General features: G+C 40.2%; 1 protein-coding gene across 13 annotated transcripts in view; it reads left to right on the forward strand.

The window, feature by feature from the left end:
* cacna1g (calcium channel, voltage-dependent, T type, alpha 1G subunit) overlaps positions 1–20,680 on the forward strand; it is a 165,655-nt gene that overhangs the window by 33,849 nt on the left and 111,126 nt on the right. For all 13 annotated transcript variants that reach the window (XR_009665915.1, XM_061028047.1, XM_061028049.1 and 10 more), the window contains exon 3: positions 2,001–2,098. Coding sequence is in view for 12 of the 13 variants with exons in the window: in XM_061028047.1 (XP_060884030.1) it covers positions 2,001–2,098 (98 nt within the window). In the remaining variant the exon portion in view is untranslated. The remainder of the gene's footprint in view (positions 1–2,000; positions 2,099–20,680) is intronic.

Genomic DNA, 20,680 nt, shown 5'->3' on the forward strand with positions numbered 1-20,680 from the left:
GCTCAAACTGACCCCTAGTGGATACACAGATAATGTGTTTGAATTCTCTCAGTCTTGATCATACTCATCCCGTCACTCAAACTTGAGCCACATTTGTCCTTTGAAGAGAACCAAACTTTTGGAAATTCTAGTACCAAACGGTTTTGAGTAAAAAGTACAGAAGTAGTACAACATTTTGTGCTACACCTTGCAACAGTAATACAAGCTCAAGTCTATTTACCATAAAATAAACGGGGCTTAAACAACAACAGGAAAAAAGTTAGCCATCTCCATATGAGTGTAACAAAATTCACATAACAACTATAAAGATTACTTTGGCAGCTCATGATGTAGTGTGTATAATTAGACAAACGTCTATTCGTGGTAAACACGTATCCTGAATAGCCAATTATCTTTCGTGGTCATTTTTCTTGCTCTGGAAAACAGATTTTACATTTGTGTTGTGACGTTTGCATTTCATTTTTCTGTTCATGCAGATGTGGTCTTCCCGTTTGCAAAGCGTTTTGATATGTCGTGGTCTGACACCTCCTGGCCACAGTCCTTTAGTATATAAGAGCTTACCCCATGTTGGGTAATGATATTTTTTGATTGGATTTTGATGAAGTCAGGTTTTCTCTGTTTAGCGCTCCAAAAGTGTTTCTTTTTTAATGTTAATGTGTTATTTCATAAATATTCTAGTGGATTCTTCTTGACCTGCCTTCTTGTGGTGGCCATTACTGAACATTACACAGCTGCTGATGTGATTTGTCTGGTCCCTGGTACTACCAGATACTGTTAGCTCTGTGTCCCTCAGCTGGTGTAAATGGCATTTCTGTACTGTTCTGTTAACTGTTTACCCATTTACCTTGTCTCTGTAGGCAGCAGGCCATCTGTCAGCTCTGAGTATGTGTGTGTATATGCACAGTGTGTGTGTGTGTGTGTGTGTGTGTGTGTGTGTGTGTGTGTGTGTGTGTGTGTGTGTGTGTGTGTGTGTGATCTTGTTTCGTGCTACTTTGGTGTAACAAACCAGAAAGGACTCGTACTGGGACACCTCTCGTTTACACATCCATTAAGGGAGTTTCTTGCACTTAAGGTGACCAACAGGATTGCACATACACACTAACCCACACATACACAATCCCACATGTGTTGGGGATTTGTCAGAAAGACAGACTTGGACTTGGTGCGAGGAGGGAATTCCTTCATCTGCACGCCTCTTCAGGCTGCACATGTGCTCAGCATCTGCTCCATACACACACACGCACACAGGGAGAGAGAGTGGGAGAAGAGATAACGATAAACACTGATCAAGAAAAACATTTTTTTTATTTGAGCATTCAACAATTGCTCTTCCTTCTAAGCACTGTCCTTCTAACCTCCCATCAGAGCCTGAGAGAGGCTTTAAAGAGCTGCTGGAGAGGCTGTTAAGTGTTTGTGCTGTCTCAAGGTTACAAGGAAGACTCATCTGATACTGCTCTTTTATGTACAGTGGATGCCACATCCTTCTCTCAATGACGAGTGATTCACCCACCCTTGACGTCTCAAAGGGGATGCACATATGCCGCTTGCACCTTTGAAGGTTGACTGTGTGAAGGTGTATGTGAATATATGCATGTGTTCTTCAGGCCCACAAACATTGCGTGTGTGCGGTGTTCCATATACAAGAACAAACACATGCAGCTTAGTGTTTTTCTTACTTTCTGCTCTGTTTGTTTCAGCCCAATAAGCATTGGAATGAAAGCATATTGTTTGCCAGAACACATGTAGTGCAGTTGTCTTGAATGGCAAGAATGTAAATGTGATTCGGGACATTAGAGGATTAATTATAACTTGCCCAGAGAGAGTGGGAGAGCATGTAATACATGCAATATATAATTGGCTACATAAATTTCCCTTACATTTTCTGTGTTCTTATTCCCTGAGCAGGTTCTGCAGAAAGCAAAGCTGTAGTAGCAATTAAAGGGTTTGTTGTTGTTGCTTGATTTAAACAAATTTTATCTCTTTCTCTCCATATGTTGCAGGATGTTGGAGTACTCACTCAACCTGCAGAATGTCAGTTTTTCTGCAGTGAGGACGGTCCGTGTGCTGAGACCTTTGAGAGCCATCAACAGAGTGCCTAGTAAGTTAACAGTCAGACCTAATGGAACTTTCACACTTCGCCTCCCTCATCAGACTCTCATATCATCCTTTAATACCTCAACGCTTTGGCTTCCTCTGGAGACAAGTGAACTTATTTAATCTCAAACTTAAGACAGACTGTAAAGAAGCCAACGCCAGATGCTACTTTTTCCTACAATATTGGCTATGTGTTAATCTGATAGTGTGATTGGTTTATACGTTTATCTTAAGCTTGTCTCCACAACAAATGCATATGTTTGTCTTGTAAGACTAAATCCCGATCAAAGTTGGAGTTTCAAGATTCACACATCTTAAAAACCCAATGCTGTTCCGAGACCTACCAGTATGAGAATGCTGTGGAAACTAAAAATAGTACATATGGGAAAAAAAAAAAAACATTCCCATGTTCAAATAAAGATTTGAGGTTTGATGTTTCAACAATGGATCATGAAAATGGATAAAAGGCAAAACCATTACAGAGTCATTTTGTAAGTAGTTTAAAACCGTCATTGGCTCTAAATATTTAAATTACTTTGGATAGAAGATCAAAGAAGTTCAAAGAGTGTGCAACACTATACATATAGCAGGGCCTTTGTCTAAAATACATTTTTATCTGAAGCAGAATATTCATTACATAATGTGAGGATGTATCTGGTGTTTGAACATTTGGTAGTGTACAGTCTCTGACATACAGTCTATCCAGAGCAGCCTGAATATTTTGGTGTGTAAAGGTTTGTAGATTTGTTTTTCCTGTTGGAAGTTTCTTGTGAATTTGCTCCAAACCTAGGTCGTAACTGTTGTTTAGCAGTGCTTGCAAACAGCTACTGTAGCTGTCCTTAAAGTTGACTAAATAACCCGGATGAAGCGAATTTCCCATAGTTAAACACAACACATTTCTGTGCTCACACTGCAGCTGCATCAACACCTCCGACCGTAAGGCACAGTCATCTAATGTTTCATTCAACACTAAACAGTAAGCAAACTTTAGCAATTTAGCTTAACCTAGCATAAGTCTGGAAAACCTTAGCAGCCTCTGTTGAAAGGAAGTCAAATCCACTCACCAGCAACTGTAAACTGTTAACTCATTGTTTTAACTTCAAGATAAAAACAACAACAACAAATTTTGTGTGTTTGGGTTGCTATTCCTGTAGCAGCACCCAACCAAGAAATAGTCTCTGGCCAGCCGGTTGATAAATCTAAAGAGCTTAACCTTATCCGACACAGCAAACCTTCTTGCGACCGCACATATGGATATGCAATTCTGAAGAAACTGGTCTACAATTGCATCCGGATTTTGCAACAGGTACCGCCTCATGCTACCACTAGAGAGAAGGAAACTAGGAGAACAAAAAAACAAAGAAGAATCAGTTTGCCCTAACTTGCAAAACCATTCCCCTTTTTGGGGGTTGTCTTGCATTCGCCTCTCCATTGCACCTGTTGTCACTTCCATTTGCACCAAAGCTGCTGAAATTGATTCACTTGTGCTTCCTAAATAGATTGATATCCCTGAAGTTTAACAGACTTGGTGTTACTCTGTGATGATGGAATGTTCCTTTTTTTTTAGCAGTGTATTGGACTTCTGCTCCTCTGTTAGGGTACTTGATAAAATTGGTGATCATGCAGGTAGACTCAATTGCTACACAGCACTGGAATGTAGGTCAGGGCCAAGCCTTCCTATACTTAGTCTGCTGCCTTCACTTTGTCTCAGTGTTATGGCTTTCCCAAGCCAACCATCTTTGGAACAGACTGATTTATATGCAATTTTCCGATTCGCTGCCTTTTATTAGAGGGCTGGATTTCATAGCTACACTCACAAACAAACACTATCATGCTTGTATATTGCAAATACACAAAACAGTGAGTTGCTAGTTCTTTTGTTCATCCTCCCACCTCCCATTCTTTACACACACAAATTATCCCAGCACCCCACTCGTATTATTTTCCCCTCTCCCTTTCAGATGCTACCAGAGTTTAATCGGCATTGATTGAATTACACTGAACACATTTATGTTAAACTAAATCATAGGCACTTTATACCATCCAAAGGCCCCCCTCTGTTCATTTGTTCTTACATTGTTCCCACCCCTTGCAAAGCTTTCATTTAAGCACATACCTTATTTGTGTCATTAGCCCCTCAATTGCTCAGAGGAGATTGCAGGAAACCTAAGAATGAACAAGGTGTGTGTTTGTGTGTGTGTATCTTTATTCAAGTGTTTAGCTAAAGTAGGTGTCGAAGGCACTTCCAAACCTCTTCTGAAATCACTCCCTCTTGTCAATCAAAGCCGTGGTAGGGATCCACCACTGCTCATTAGGCGACATGTACAGAAGCTCAGAGCGCGCACAGTACGCTCATTAAGCATCCAAGCATTCCTCTTCCGAATCACAGGACTAATAGCAGCATTAATGTGTGAATGATTTGGTCTGGATCTCGCCCTGCAGGGAAAATGTCAGGCGGTAGAGAATTAGTGGTGGTGTTACTAGGTTAGGGTTCTCTGAGCCTTTTGGATCGGCTGATATCTGCCTTCTAACTCTCCCTCATCGTTGGCCCATTCAAGTCCAGCAGAGAAGCATGCAACATCTAGTGTAGAGTTGACACAATACCGAAATTATGACTTAGATACAATACGTGCCCAAAATATCTCGATACCAATGCTGAAACGAAACCATGGCAAATAACCTAAAAGTGATGATATAATATAAAAAGCATTAGTCCAGACATGCATAATGTCTGGACTAATGCTATTGTAGAAATTAACTTTAAAGTCTAAATTGTACTGCTCTGTTCAGTCTTTTTGCATCTTTTGAGTCTTTGTCATACTGTTTGTTGTTTTCCTCATGCAGCTGGAGGGGAAGGCAGTCTCCACTGGGTGGTTGCTGGTTTTGGTAGCATCTGTTTGTGTGCCTTGTGGTGTGCGAGGGATATATAAATGATGCTAATGTTGGTTTAAATAGTTTAATTATTCAGTTTGATAGCCTATTAAAACAATACACAGAAATGACAGCAACTCTGGCAGTTCTGTATTCTAAAAGCTCAAACCCAGGATTATTAGCCTGCACTCTACAGCGGTGCACTTAGTAGATAGAAATCTACAAACTACACCTCCTTATAAACGGAGGTCTCCTCTCTCTTTGTACTTATAAGGGCATTTCATTATTTCATTTGTCACATTCGCTAACCAACCTGTCACTCTTTGAATTCCTTGAACAAGTCAGCATGTCTGTTGGAGAGATGCTTTGCCAAATTAGACATGTTGGCTCCCCTGGTCTGCGTGGGTGTAAAACATCTATTACACACAGGCTTTGTGGTGTCTGGGCGGTTACCCTGACTGTCGTCGATGTAAGCGAAATAATGCTGTTTTCGCTCCGTGCGTCATGCTTTGTCAACAAGCTGTGGACAGTCTGCAAGACTAGCATCTGAAACGTTAGCAGCCATGGCTCTCGTTCCGCTTCTCACCATGAAAAAAAGCAAATGTTGGGCATGCCCACAATGCCTCGGTGGGAGTGGCACCAGAGCTTGGAACAGCACACACACAAACCCCCTCATCTGCAGTGAAGTTACAGCAGAGCTCTGAACAGCAAGCGGACAATCACACAGCCTCTCTGTCCCATGTGGAGAAACACTGCTCTTATTAAAACGCTGTCATTCATAATGCATTGGTATTGATAAAAGGTGGTAGTTTATAGTTTTGAACAGCTGGGTACCGCTGTACTTTTCTAGTACCTGAGTTGTGTGTTTTGTTGAAGTACTAAAACTAGTTTAATGCCACTAACTAAGAATTCCTATTCCATTATTAAGCAGTTTTGTGGTTTGGAAACCAACAAGGTCCAGTTTTATTTTATTTCTTAATATAGATGTCAGTGTAGGGCTGCTACACACTGCTACACAGGGAGCATACCAATGCCGTTGGGGGCTCTGTGCCTTGCTCAATGGCAACTCGGCAGTGCTCTGAAGGTGACCTGGCACCTCTCCAGCTAGACCAACTTCATACTTTGCTCTGCACCCGGACTTCCCAACCAAAGCCCCTACAGACTGAGCTACTGCCGCCCCTATCAAAGTTAACCAAGGACAAGGAATATGACCTGCTCTGATACATTCCAGAGGTGGTTGTGGCTCAGTTGGTTGAGTCGGTCGTCTCTCAACTGTAAGGCCAGGGGTTCGATCCCCAACTCGTGTCGTATGAATGTGTATGAATGGGATTAGTTACCTCAGATTGTCACTTTACATAGCAGCCTCTGCCATCAGTGTTTGAAAGTGTAGGTGTGACTTGCGGTGTAAAAGCACTTTGAGTATTCAGAAGACTAGAAAAAGTGCGATATAAGCTGAAGGTCATTTACCATTTACAAAGAGGATCAAATTCAGTACATGGTACAGTGATAAAGCGTGACAAGATCAACAGGTTCACAGTTGTATCAATGCAGAGACAATGACTTAGGCTATATATTAAGTAGCGTTAACAGTTCCAAATGTCAAATGTTATGAATCATTCTGTGTTTGTAAAAACTGTGGAGTTTATCTGTGCTTTTAAAGAATAGACTCAGATTATTCTCTAAAGTCAAATCCATAATAAGTGCTCTTCAGGCCCATAGTAATGCACCCCCAATTCTCATGTTTTATTATTTGATATTGTGTATATATTCTTGGTTTGTTGTTATCTGATAAAATGTAATATACACAAACACCTCTGATATTTTTAGTTGGTTTATTTGTGGTTAAACTGAGTAATGCTCACAGAAGCACTTTTTGGGCAGGTTAGGGGTCTTTTGGATACACGGGCGCCAAACATCATTCAAAAGACGAAGATGTCGAGTAATAAGCAACCATGCTGAGCTGATGTGCTTGTGTTTCTGCACTTTCAGCTGAACAAAAGTGATTGCACTGATAGACACTGTAACACACACTGTAACACACACTGTAAGTATACTGAGTGTGTGAGAGAAAGAGACTTTAGTTAATGCAAATATGTCTATCATTTCAGAGATAATTGATAGCCATTGTGCCACACAGGATCGTCGCCACCTATAGCCTGCAATAATATTAACTGTCTGAGTGTGGAGAATATTGTCAAGTATGAGTTAGAATGAATCTAGTAAAAAAGAGTGTTATGCAAAGTATCATTTAGTAGACGAGAGATGTGTGTTAATTTGCAGCTACACTGAGCTGATGTGTGTTTCTGTATTTCCAGGGATCAAAGTAAAGGTTTATTATAAATCCATGAATGCATGGTGGAGGGACATGTTTGTGTCCATGTGTACAAGATGCAACATTTTTGCAAGTGGCTAAATTAAAGGTTTATAAAACAGTAAATATCAGTTGGAAAAGGGACTTACTATAGATTCACTTGGAAGGGAATGTTTGCATTGTTTAGAAAGATTTGGTCTTGTTGTGGAGTGGATATTTTTTTTACCTTTTTGTAGTTCTTAAGGAGGTATCATTGCTTTGATTTCACTGCTGTGACATACAGTTCTGTGGACATTTTCAGCAGCAGCAAATTGTTGGCATTAATCGTGGTGCTTTATTTGGCTATTCAGCATAAAGAGATTGGCTTGGACTTGCATGAGAGAAGATAAAAATTAGGAAACATGACGGTCTGCTATCCAAGGCAAGCTGCATTTTGGAACAGCGTGTCTGATTTTTTTGGTTACACAGTTCATAAGTTGACAATATGCTACCTCTAATGTAAGACAATGCAGCAGTTCAGACTGAGGTCTAAAACCTCTGACCCGTCCAGTGGTCCATGTCGAGTAAGAGGTCAACCAGGTAATGATCTCATTAAATCAGCACAGAGAGAAAAAAAGCTAAATGAAGATACAAATGAAATGGGTAGATTAAGACTGAAAAAGAGAGAAAGGATTGCAGAAAAGGTCACTGAGACACATTGAGGACAAAGTGACTTCTGATCACTCAAATGCCTGTTTATCTTACTGATTTATTGGTTGAACGCCCCCCTTTACTAACTGAATTCACTGTAATGTAAAAAGCATCTGATGTACAGTATGTCATATTCAGTAGTTACTGCGTAAATAAAATCACATTTAAAACACTTGAGAGCAGACAAATAAAACAGGTTGTCAGAATGAATAGATAAACTGTATAGAACAGCTCTTCATAATTCTCCTTCAACAAGGAGCTGTCAGATTCACCCATCATTTTTCTATGAGAGTAATGACATGTCATAAATTTGGTTTTATTGAGGGAGGGATATTTTTTTGTCACCGTGTACACTGAAACAAGACTGTATTCAAAGTGAGTGCAGCCCAGTAAATCATAAAATGACAGTCTAGATATGAGGTACATTTCAAACCGGGATGAAAACAGAGTCAGGACTGATATAAAGCTTAAGATGCAGACAGTGCTGCATACCTTAGCTAACTCACTGTCGATGCAATAGAGCTTGCTCAGCAGGGTTCATTCAATCTGTCAGTACAGGGCAGTATAAACTTCAAATCTTCTCGTTGATATTTGTGCACTGCTCAAATAGGACCTTCAGATGTTTGAAGTGTGAGTGCTCCATCTGCCTCACTTTCTAGAGGCCAACATGGATCCTTTCTCTCTCGTTCTCTGTTACACCTTTCTGAAGAGGGTATTGGAACAGAAGGCTAGAGTTCATCTGAAAACACACACACACACACACACACACACACACACACACACACACACACATGCAAACACACACACACATACACACATCCTCAGACTTTTATTAATAAACACATTTTTCCAAGGCTTGTTTCCACGTCCTTGGTTCTGGCATTGATTGACGCGCTAACATGGCTGAACCGTCAGTGGAAGTGACAGATACATTTTGCAGGCTTCACCCACAGGCTGCCAACAAAACTGAAGTCCCAAGAGGTGTGTCAGCATCACATCACACATCACACATCACACATCACCCAAAATCTGCCCCTTGATTGGATTTCACCCCATTTCATAGCAGCCTGCAGGGACCTTGTACCAGGTCTTTAATTGGCTACATCAAGGCAGACATGAAAACTTATGACACATGTACTGTTATGTGGGTCTTAATATTTAATGGAAGCATCGACAGGACGATCCTTGTATATGGTAACAAACTTTGTGCCAGTGATGTTGTTGTAAGAGTTTGCACAGGTATGATTATACATTGGAAGTAGCAGAGAAGAAAGTAAGATCTCTCGTATATATTTGCTAAATTATTGAAAAACCCAAACCAATATTTTTTCTCCCCTTTTAAGGAAAGTATTCTATTATTGAAATCTTTAACATTTTAGTGTATATTATCAGAAAATGCTACTTTTGTGACCCTGATTCAGCTGTTAAGATATGTATATAAAACCGAAGAGCTGTTTTAATGGGTTTTAGTTTCAGCCTGAGGGCAGTGAAACCTTGAAAACTGACTTAAGAATGCTGAAATGTAATTTTTCCATCTCTTTGTCATGGGAGTAAAGGTGCCATAGTTATACAGAGGAGAAAAATTGATTAATCTTTATCCTCAGGGTAAAATGCCAAATTAATTTCACTACCAACACGTTTTTTTCTCCAAGTCACACGTGTTTGTGGAATATAAAAGGACCCCAGCTGCTCACCTGCCAATGCGTGTTTCGGCTGCAGTCTGAATTTGCAATTCATCATTTTCCTGCTGGCGGGGGTTAATGTTTTTTTTACATTTTTATTTTTTACCTTATTGCCAAGAGCAGTAAAAGTTAAAGAACTGTTACTGAATTTATTTATAAAGGCCAGTTAACAAGTCCTAGAAAGTGTCACAAAGACTTCAAAAAATATTATTTAATGATTTTCTTTAATAGCAGAGTTTTGTAAAATGGCATCCAAAGCCATTTTCCCATATGCAGAACATTTCAGGCAGAGTGACCCTGCAATCTTCCTGGGTCGCTTGTTCACATGACCCCACAGCTTAAGACTGTCCCTGTCGGACAGGAGGAGTCGGGATCTCAGGAGACATGACGTAGAAAGAATGACGTGGAAGTGGAAGAACGAAGCAACACAGTCCAGATGTGATTTTGTGCTTTTTATTAATGCTTTGATGTGCAAGTTTGATATATTCATGATATCAACCAAAGCGTGGAGAAGAACATACTGGCGGACAGAAAGCATAATGAAGCAGTAACACCATCGACCCCCTCCCGCTCACTTGTGCTGAGTTTTCCTGTTTATTTCCCATATCAGCTCACTTTGACTTCACACAGAAAATGACGAGGCTTTCAGGAACAATTCGGGTAAAATGGAGTGAAAAATGTGTCTGTTTGCATTCACACATGCAGCATCAGTTTTCAGGAGTTTTCTCCATGTGTGAAAACACCTTAACAGATAAAAATCTACTGAGGATTATTAATTATTGGAGACAATAAATTACCACAGTATGGAACCATAAATGACATTGAGTCTTATAACATTATGGTTAAATGGATATATACTACTGGTTTCTCATGATTAAAATTAAGAATGCTACAAATGACCAATAATTGTGAAGGCTTTTTGGAAACAAAATCCAAAGAGCTGTCACACAGCTTTAGGACTTTATTGTACTTAGACTAAATTAAACAGCAAATGATAGCTTCCACACTTAATTCATCATCCGTCTTAAAATAAACAAACAAAAGATAAGAAAACCAAATCTTATACTTTGTAAAATATTGTTTACCCTGAACAATCCCCAAGACTGAATGCTCTGCTGGGATCTGATTATTCATCAGCGAGTCCCTCAGCTTTGATCACTCAATTTTTGTTTTAAGACGGCAAATGGTACAAATGTGTGTTGAATTCACATTAGGGGAAAAATCTGCTCTGTTCTGAATTAATGAGCTAATTATCACATAATTATAAGATATGTTTGTATGAAAAATAAATCATTGTATCTGTTTTTCTAGCTTCTGAGATAATACTGTCTGAATTAAGAGTATCAAGGTGGAAGCGGTTCAACACCAGGACCTCAGTTACTCTCTGTTGTGATACATTATTTTGAGCCTCTCTTCAGTAGTCAGACAGAATGTATTGAAGATGCATCACGTTATATCAGTGGAGCATATCAGATGATTCTAACTGTTTACAGTGGAGTTTGCGTCTTGCTTGCACAAAATCGACAAACTAATAACATTATCATCGTTGTTACCTATCAGCTGAGTGATGTCACTTAATCTGGATTAATCAAATCAAATGAAAACACAGTAAGACTGGTAAGGGCAATGTCGTGGAGCAAGCAGTCAAGGCAAGAGAACACAGGTTAAAAGTTCAAAAATCAGGTTTTTTAATTCAAAAATGATTTTTAACAAAAGCAAAAAGTAAGTGAATCAAAATGACCAAACCAAACCCAACACACAGGGGAGGACGACACACAACATAACTAAAAGTTAACATCAAGGAACCCAGATACCCCCATGCTGTCCGAGCACTTGGTATGGTCCTCTTCCACAAAGCCAAGCTCCACCCTCAGCCTCACCCTTTGTTCAAACCAGGAAGGAGAGCACGTCAGCCAGGTAACTCAAAAGAAAAGAGACATTAATAAATATAACTTTACTTGGTCCACTGTGTGTACTTAAATCAAAAGTTCTAATAAACCAGTGCTTTACCGAACAAAGTGAGTGTTGTGGTAAGTTGTGCGGCCTACAATCTTTTACTGTGTCCATCACAGCCAAGTTCAAATGTAACACTTTTCCAAAAAATATTTTTGGTAATTAGTAATATTGAATTAAAAGTAATATTGCAGGACAAAGAAAACTTTAACCACACACACATGATGCACAAATAAATACGTACTGACCAGTGTCTTTCCAGAAAAGCCTTCTTTAGGTTCTCAGCTGTTCAGACAAATCCTTTTCCTTTCCCCAAAGTCTTCTCAAGACATGTTTTCCTAAACCTTTGCCTATGAACAGACCTGCAGTGTTTGCACTTTGCTCCAGTTATTTTCACCCAAGTAACAGATTGTTTCGTCTTGTTCTCCACGCTTTGTCAGACCTGGTTTTTGAGCAGCCCCGGCTTCTTGTTCTTCTGTCCGGATAAGCCCTAAAGGCAACAACAACAACAACAACAACACAACAGCATCGACCTCCCAACTCCCTGCGTGCTCCTGCCCTCCTTCTCCTATAGAACATTGTTTGCAGGGCCTCATTACTGTAATTAAAGAGGCAAGAACGACCTAGCTTCCATTCTACACAAGGACTATACGTCTCCCCTTCTGCTGTTGTATTGTTTTCTGAGGGCGAGTGGGAGAGCCTGGAGGAGTCAGGGGACGGCTTTGATCCGGGGGTTCCTTGCTTGAGAGTTGGGAAGCTGAAATGAAAGACTGATAAGGTTAGAAGGAGTTCAGAAGAGGAAGTTTTCAGCTTGGCGCAGAAAAGGTCACAGAGTCATCCTTGCTCTTTGCTGTCAATCTGAAAATGAAAGGTCTTGTTCGTCAAATCTCACTATGATAAAGAACACCCCCAGAAGCTCTTGGCATGCGAGTTATCTTTTACTTAAAAGGAGAAGAGATTTTTGTTTTACTTGGGTTTTTTGTCTGAATTGCTTCAGTTAAAGTTTTACCCTGTTACACTTTTTTTAAGGCTTGAAATTCATTTCTTTGATCATTTGATGCGCTGTGGTTCAGATATCCCAAATAGCCTGAAGACAGGTAGGCAAGCCTCCCCCACAGAGCTGTGATATGTCAAAGGGATTTCAGTAAAAGCTCTGCAACGGCAGCTTTTGATTGAGTAGATGCGTAAAGATGGGGGGGAAAAATGTTCTTTTAAAAATAATCATGCTGTTGAGAGTGTTGAGATGAAGCAGTTAACCGGTTTTACAGTTGATCACTGTTTAAAACGTCACTTAAGGCTCCGCGCACATGTCTCTGTTGTCCTTCTCAAAAAAGGGGCCCTCAACATCAATTGTGGTGCAACCTGCACAAAACGAAACCAGAGGGACACCAGCTGTTGCTCATCAGCAATACATGGCATCCTTTTCAAGCTACGCTACATTAGCTTTACCGTGACAGAGGGAAACAAGTGAAGACCACAGTGTGGGAGCATTTTAAGTTCACCAAGAATGACCAGGAAGACATTCATGACAAGAGAGCCCCTGTCCGGAAAAACATGCTGGAAAAAAGTTTCAGTGAACCAACCTTTTAGTCCACATACTGTAGGGCCACTTCTTTTAGCAAATTAATATATGGACATCTAAAATGCCAAACCTGAAGCTTTAAAACAGTCTTTTCACAAACTTGTTGGTGGCATTACCATCGCTACTTCCACTATTTATAAGCAATCTATGGCTGCACCCAAGAAGGTATTTTTATAAGTGAGAATCTCAGCTCGCCACATTACTGAAATAAAATCAGTGTAACCAAGGTGTTTAATCTGATAGGGGTAAATAGAAATAAAAAAGAGGGTATAGTGTTTGGAGAGGTAAAGATTTGGTTCTTTAAATAAGTTGAGTATACATTACAGTAGCTTTTGGGTGGGGGGGGGGGGGATGTTGCTCAGTGAGTGAAGGCCAGAACAATGATCAGCAAGAAGCAAACTGCCACAACAAACTTCACTGATGGGGAACGATGGCAGCTCCATCCTGGACCTGCTGGAGACCAACGATGAACCTCTCCATCTCCCTAAACGACATGCCGTAGTTGTAACCTGACTGTTGGAGGATGTCGATGCTCTCCGACAGTTTGTATTAGATTTTGTGTAATTTATTAATTTCATGACAGGTTGTTTAGTACATAATGTTTTTTTTTTTTTTTTATTAAAAAAAATGGTCTCAACATTTCCCTATTACTGCAGAATTCTAACAAATATCCTGACAAACAGAGTAAAGGCACAGGTTCTTAATGAAGTAGTCCCACAAAAACAAGAAGAAAAGAGTAAATAATAACAACCTTAAATTCAGGAAGAAATGGTGATCATCCGGTTGAAAGAAAAGGTTGGGATTGTGGGTGTAATTGTGTTACAGTTTTGTAACCGGAAGTTTGTTTTTAATGTCTGCATGGTCAGTTTTGATTTTAAACGTATTCAAGTAAATGGGATAGTTTTATCAAAATTCATAGATAGAGATGAGCTCACCCATTATTAAGGCACCAAACTGTGTACCCATGGTTAATTCATGACGGATCAGATCACTCAGGCAAAGAAAACAACAGGTTCTATAGATAAAGCAGAAAAGTATAAAAACCCTCTGAACTCTAAGTCTCATTACGGGTCACATCGCACACATATTCAGAGACACATTTCAATTTCAGAGATGTCTAGTCACCCCCGTTTGGAGCCACTGACATGGAGCTAGTTACCGTTCACTCGGAGCAAATAAGAAGAGACGCAGGTGTACACTGGCGCTCGACTCAGAAAGCCCATTAGTTCACAGTACAGAGATTACAAAACTGGCTGTGGCCTAAGCTAGACCTGGACAGGAGAGCAGAGGAAGCAGACCTAATCTGCCTGCTAACAGATGGCTCCCCAATCACACACAGCCACCCGCCTGCCAGCCATGTTGGAATGGAGTGGCCGTCCAACAGCGAGGTTGGAGAGGGCATAGAGGCGGAGGAGGATATGATTGTTATTAAATATGAAATGTCGATCACTTGGAATGAACCCACTATTCAGGTTAGGAGGGGCTCAGGGGATTGGTTCTCTTATCTGGGAGACAAACAAAGGTTTTCCTGTTTGATTACGGTTCCCTGCATTGCAGATTAAAGAGATGCACTCAAGTGTGGCTCATATCCAGGCATGAACTGCTGCAAAGTATTCAGCTGGTGCTTTACCTCGGGCCTTTCTCAATTCATGCATCTATACGGCCATCACTCACATTGTGTCCTTGCGTCTTAGCTCCTCCCAGGGAGGAATTGAAAGACACATGAAGACAGAGGAGACAAATTTACCAAATGAGAAATCTAACACTTCCTCCTACTCTACGCAGCATCAGTCTGACGATAAGTTGATGACAAAGATGCACAGCTGATTCACCTGCATTACCCCGCTGAACACCTCATTTAAAAGTGATTTCAAAACCTTTTGGTTTATTTGACATAAGCTTTGTTTATTTAAATATTAGTGGTAGTTATACCACTATCAATCATCCAAGTTAAACAATATATGACATACCTCCAAACCATTCATGTCAAGTCTTGGGTCAAAAGACTTGACATACCTCCTTAAGCCTCCTCTTTCTTCCATCCTCATCTCCTCCAGTTGCATTTAGGGAATTTGAAGATCCTTCATCAGCCCTTGGATTAGTTTGATTAAAAGTAAACTTTAACCAAAAGTACCATAAAATCCGGTGTATAAGACGCACTTTTAATACTTTTTCATCTAAAAAGTTGCAGCCACCATCACACACTGCGCGTGACCTGATGCAATTAAAAATACATCCTCATTCACAGTGTATTGTACAATGAGCTCCAGCAAAGCACTACATTGAGGCTGTGTTTCTCTGGTTGGTCGTCTCTCAACCGAAAGGTCGGGCGTTCGATTCCCCAGCTCCTGCAGCCACATGTCGATGAGTCCTTTGGCAAGACACTTAAACCCAAAATCGCTCTCCCGCTGCTATGTCAGCAGCGTGTATACGTGTGTGAATGGATTAGTTAATAGTGATGGACAGGTTAAATAGCAGCCTCTTCCATCAATGAGTGAATGCATGTAAAATGTGCTTTGAGGAGTCAGCAGACTAGAAAAGAGCTATACAAGATCCAGTCTACTTTACCATTGCTATTTTTCGACCCCTTTCTGGAAAATGAGCTGAAATCAGTTCTACTTTCCTTAAATAGTAGTTTTCAGGTGTACTCAGTTATACCAGATGCACCACATGGAACAGGTTTAGGGACATTTTCTGAAACTGCTAAAGTCATCGGAACAACTCTTAATAATTAAAGGTCACATAGACAAGTTGCTACCAGCATAGAAAATAAAGATTCTCTGTATAGTGTATTTGTTGATGTAAAAACCAAATATTCTAAACTTTGACACAAACATCTTAACTCAAGGTCAATTTATTTTCGCCTCTTTAGAAAATGAATCGGGATCATATTATACATTTTGCCAATTTCTCATGATTTTTTTTTATATGTACCGTGTATTTTTTAATGTCATAGAAGAGGATTTTAAAAGTGAGAAAACAAAGTGTGACAGGATATGTGTTGTTTTATCCTTGGTTTCCACTGTTTTAATACCAGCCCTGGGTAGTTGAAGTATTACTGTAAAGAGTGCAGATGGATCGCTGCTCTGGATTGCAGCGTCTGAAACCTGTCAGTGTGCCGTGGCCTGCAGCGGACACTAATCCCAGCTGCCTTCTCAATCGGCCGCAGCTAAGCAGCATCCTAACAGCTCAGCACATTACACTATGAAGGCAATCACTTGAAGGAGCTGCTGCTTAATGTGTGCTTTGTACTGTGTGTGTGTGTGTGTGTATGTGTGTGTGGATGTGTGTGTGTGTGTGTGTGTGTGTGTGGATGTGTGCAATGCGTTAGCCTTCAGTAAGGCACTGCATGTGTGTGTGTACCCGCACTGCTCATTAACAGAGAGAGAAGGGATATCTGGTGTAAGCAGTGAGTCAGGTCTGTCAGAGTGTATTAGCCTCCACACCTCTGTAACTGCAGCTGAATACATCAGAATACTCTTTCTTTACGATTTCAGGGTAATTATGTTAAACTACCGAACGGCAAGTGGCAACAAAATCACCACAGGCTATGACTCACAGATTCATTCTGGCACAACTCCCTGCAATGGATCACTCCTCAGGAATGATGACTTGATGTCCCTTGTGTTTACAGCAGTGTAGTACAGCGTTTAATAACTTTTTTCACAGTGTGATTCTAAAAGCTTCAAACAGACACTGTCTTTATGGCTCGCACTGTGTCTGTGTGACTCTTGTAATGAGCATTGCATCCAGGGAACAATGTGGCAGCTATATAACGCACATTGAAATAACAGTGTATTTGAAAAGTCTCTGGAATCATTCAAGAGGTTTGTGTGTTTTTACCGCTGTCACTCTCCTCCTTAGTCCTGTTTCATATTCAGATCTAGTCCTCTGAGAGGATGATGCTGTGGAAGACACAATCCAAACACACGTTATCCCATAGATGCTCCTCACTGTCACTCATTTGTCTGTCCTTCAGTAGTACCTTTGCTCTTCCCTCTTCCTTTATCTCCTAGCTGTCTTCTCCTCACTTGTTCTCCATATCGTTGCAAGTCTGCAAAGTCCTCGGTGTTTTCCTTCCATCTGTCAGCACCAGGAGTCTCTTTCTCAGTGTGTGTGTGTGTGTACCCACATGAAAAAATTATGTTTTTCGGGAATCTTGCTAGAAAAGTGAAAAAGTTTTTCATGCGGTTTGTTGCAACACTTCCAGCTGGCTCAATATAGATAAAAGGTGTTTGAATGCGAACAGAATTCCGATGTTCAACATGCCATCAATATACGCAGGTCTATCAACACCACCAAAACCCACCAAGATGCTATACACATTATGTAGACTGCTCAGAAAAAAATGATTCAAATACAACCAATTATAAGAAAAGAAGAACACAGGAGAAAGTTTGAATACAACTTTTGAACAGCCTGGTAATACTTTGAGTTTTTCATCAAACCAGGTCTCACTCAAAAGTCTCTCATCATAATTTAACCCGCCAATCACATCTGTAGGTGCTTCAACGGGGACTGTTCCTGCCTCGCCAAATACCCAGAAAACCCTTGATCAGTAAAATGATCCTCATTTTTGACACCTGAATTACTGGGTTACTGTTGAAGGGTAGGCTGCAAGAGAACTGCGAGAAAGGCAGAGAATACAGTACAAAGATAGATAGATAGATAGATAGATAGATAGATGGGTGGATAGATAGATAGATAGAATGAGGGAAATTGGTGCATTAAAACAAGTGCAAAATCTGAGCTGCAACAGAGGGACAGAGCCAGATTTAGCAGAGGGGGTGTGTGGGTGGCAGGAAGTGTTTGTGTGTTGTCAGAAACTTGAGGGAACACTGTCCAGAGCTAACAGAGGCCTGGATGTTCTGTATGAAAGGCGAAACAAGCGAGCCTCTTGCTGTGGCATTATTTCAGAGCAAACTGTAGGTGTACCGCTGACACACGCTCAGGCTACTAACTAAATCTCTGCACTTCCGTTTGACACGGGAATCTGGTGTCTTATCCAAATGTATTTTTAACCTTTATTCCTCCGAGGAAGGATGTTGCTAAGCACATTTTCTGTTTCCTACAAAGTCCTGATTAATATTTATACAGTCACACAAATTCACACCCACAACTGACACAATGCAATAACAGGCTTTCTCTTCCTCTTTGGCTTTGTGCTTTGCTCATGTGCACTTTATTACAGCAGTGCAGGGATCATTTTCTGGTTTATCACTACTTTTCCGCTGCCTTATTCAACTACATAACTGTATTTCTTTTGGCTTTTTTTCCCCCATGGTATTCCATAGCATGTTCAGTTTCAGTTTTGGACTGTTGACCTCCTGGTCTCGTTTTCAGATTTCGTAATGCTTCCACTTAAAATGCTGTCTTTCATTAGAAGTTCTGCAGCTTGCTTTAGGAGTTGCTCTTCCTGTGTTTCAACTGTGTGCTTGCACTCAGATATATTGTCTCCAACACGGATTTTCTCTGCGTCGACATTAACGCTTCTTCTTTGCACCCTTCTGAAATATCTGCTCTTGGATTTCTGCTGAGCTCTTTAATTTTTGATCAACAATCCTCATTCAAACCCTTCAGCCGTTAGAACACCATGTAGTGCTGACCAATTCAACGATCCATGCCTCACAACGGTTGTGTTCGCTTCAGTTTTGTATGGCTGATTTCTCTCGAACAGGGTTCATCCATGCATGCCCTCAAGTTTATTAAACATTCTTGTCAGGAAATCTGTACAAGCAGCAATGTATCTGTGAGCGAGCATACAGTTTTTGCACCGGCAGAGCCAATCCAAGTGCAAGCAGCGTCTATTTTAAAAGAGAGGAGTTTTTTTGGAAAAGGGCATGAAATCAATAAGTCACCCTCTCAAACTGAAAGACCACACTCTTGAATATGGAAATACTGAATATGATACATGTTGCCCAGGTTCTATTGGCCAGCATAGCTTCACAACAGCTAAATCCATTTTGATATTCAACAATGGAGACTGTGATATGCTGATGTTGTGTGTCACTTCAAAATGGCTCTCCAAGGCTGTTTTACTGGTAGCTACCGATCCCCAATGACACACAGGGTAGCCTGTCTCTGGTTTTGGGTTTCATGTTGGGCTGGGAATCGGCAAGGACCTTGTGATCTATACAGTATGTATCACCATACGTGGATTGAAAAATTCAAATTAGAGCCGAGAATACAGCTTGCTGTATTAATAAGTCAACTCTATTTGATTCACCATTTCCAATCCAATTTATTAGAACTCAGGGTTTTCACACCAGAATTTAAAACTTCAATATTAGTCAGTTTATAAGTTCAGTAGAGTTGAAACACTGTACAACAGTCATACAATACTAAGTTGTTTATTTCTTTTGATGCCTAATTTACATCTGCTATGCTTTCATGCTTCATTTTATCTCTTTCAAACTCAACGACCGCTGCTCTCTTTCTTGCTCGCGGCAGCTTTAGCGTGGAGGAGCCAGCCTACTAGCTGAACATCTACATGTACAGCTGCGGAGGCTGTTGTGATCTAAGGAATATATGGAAAATAATCATTTTAATGTGTCAATGTGGGGGTGGAAAACCAATATAGCATTGAGATATTGAGATACTCTGTATTGATGTTTTACACAGCCCCAACATACAACCTTTAATGTACAATGCTGCTCGTATTTACTTTAAAGGATGTTTTTCCACTTCTGTTGTTGTTTAGGGGTTCTACATGTCACATAAAGATTAGACCAGTGTGTTTTCAATGCAATATACCATTAACCCTAGCTGTTTAAAACTTTGAGCTGGTTCTGAAAACTGCAGTGCCATTAAGTTGGCAGGTTATTCTCTTTTTAATAGCAAAGGCTCTATGTGTGTTTTTGAAATCTCATAAATAGCCTCCAGTGATGTCATTTGAGTCAGCATTGGTTTGACTAAAACCAGGCCTGACTAAAAATTTAAATAGTCGAAACTGATTGGTTAAATGTAGTCTCTTATCCAATGATTCTCAGATGTTTTGTTGTCTTATTTTTTGCGCTCATTGATCCATATTCTTATTTGAGTTTAACCACATCATTAAACTTTTTATCATCTAGACTTGGATTAACAATTTAATCTGTTACAGGACTTGATCCCTGCTTTTTCTCACTCATTAAGTCTGCATTTATGTAACCTTCAAACGACATTACACATGTCCAATACAGCAGGCACACACACTGACGACCCAGTGTGTGCAAGTCAGACCACCACACGAACAAAGTCTTTTAAATTACCGTTTGAAGATTTACTTCTATAAAAAATAGACATTAAAAACTCCACATAGCTGGAATGAAATGATTGAAAATGAAAATAGGCTATTTATTTTTTAAGTCAGAAGGAATTGTGTCAGTGAAACAAAAGTAATATGCTGTTAGTCAGGCATTCCAAAGTCTTAACAGCAGCATAATATGTCATTACATAGCAGGGGAGGCACATGTCGACTTAACTGGCCTGTACTTTTTTGGGATGCCATCTGAAGCA

Source organism: Labrus mixtus, chromosome 21 (assembly GCF_963584025.1).
Source record: "Labrus mixtus chromosome 21, fLabMix1.1, whole genome shotgun sequence".
Lineage (NCBI taxonomy): Eukaryota > Metazoa > Chordata > Actinopteri > Labriformes > Labridae > Labrus > Labrus mixtus.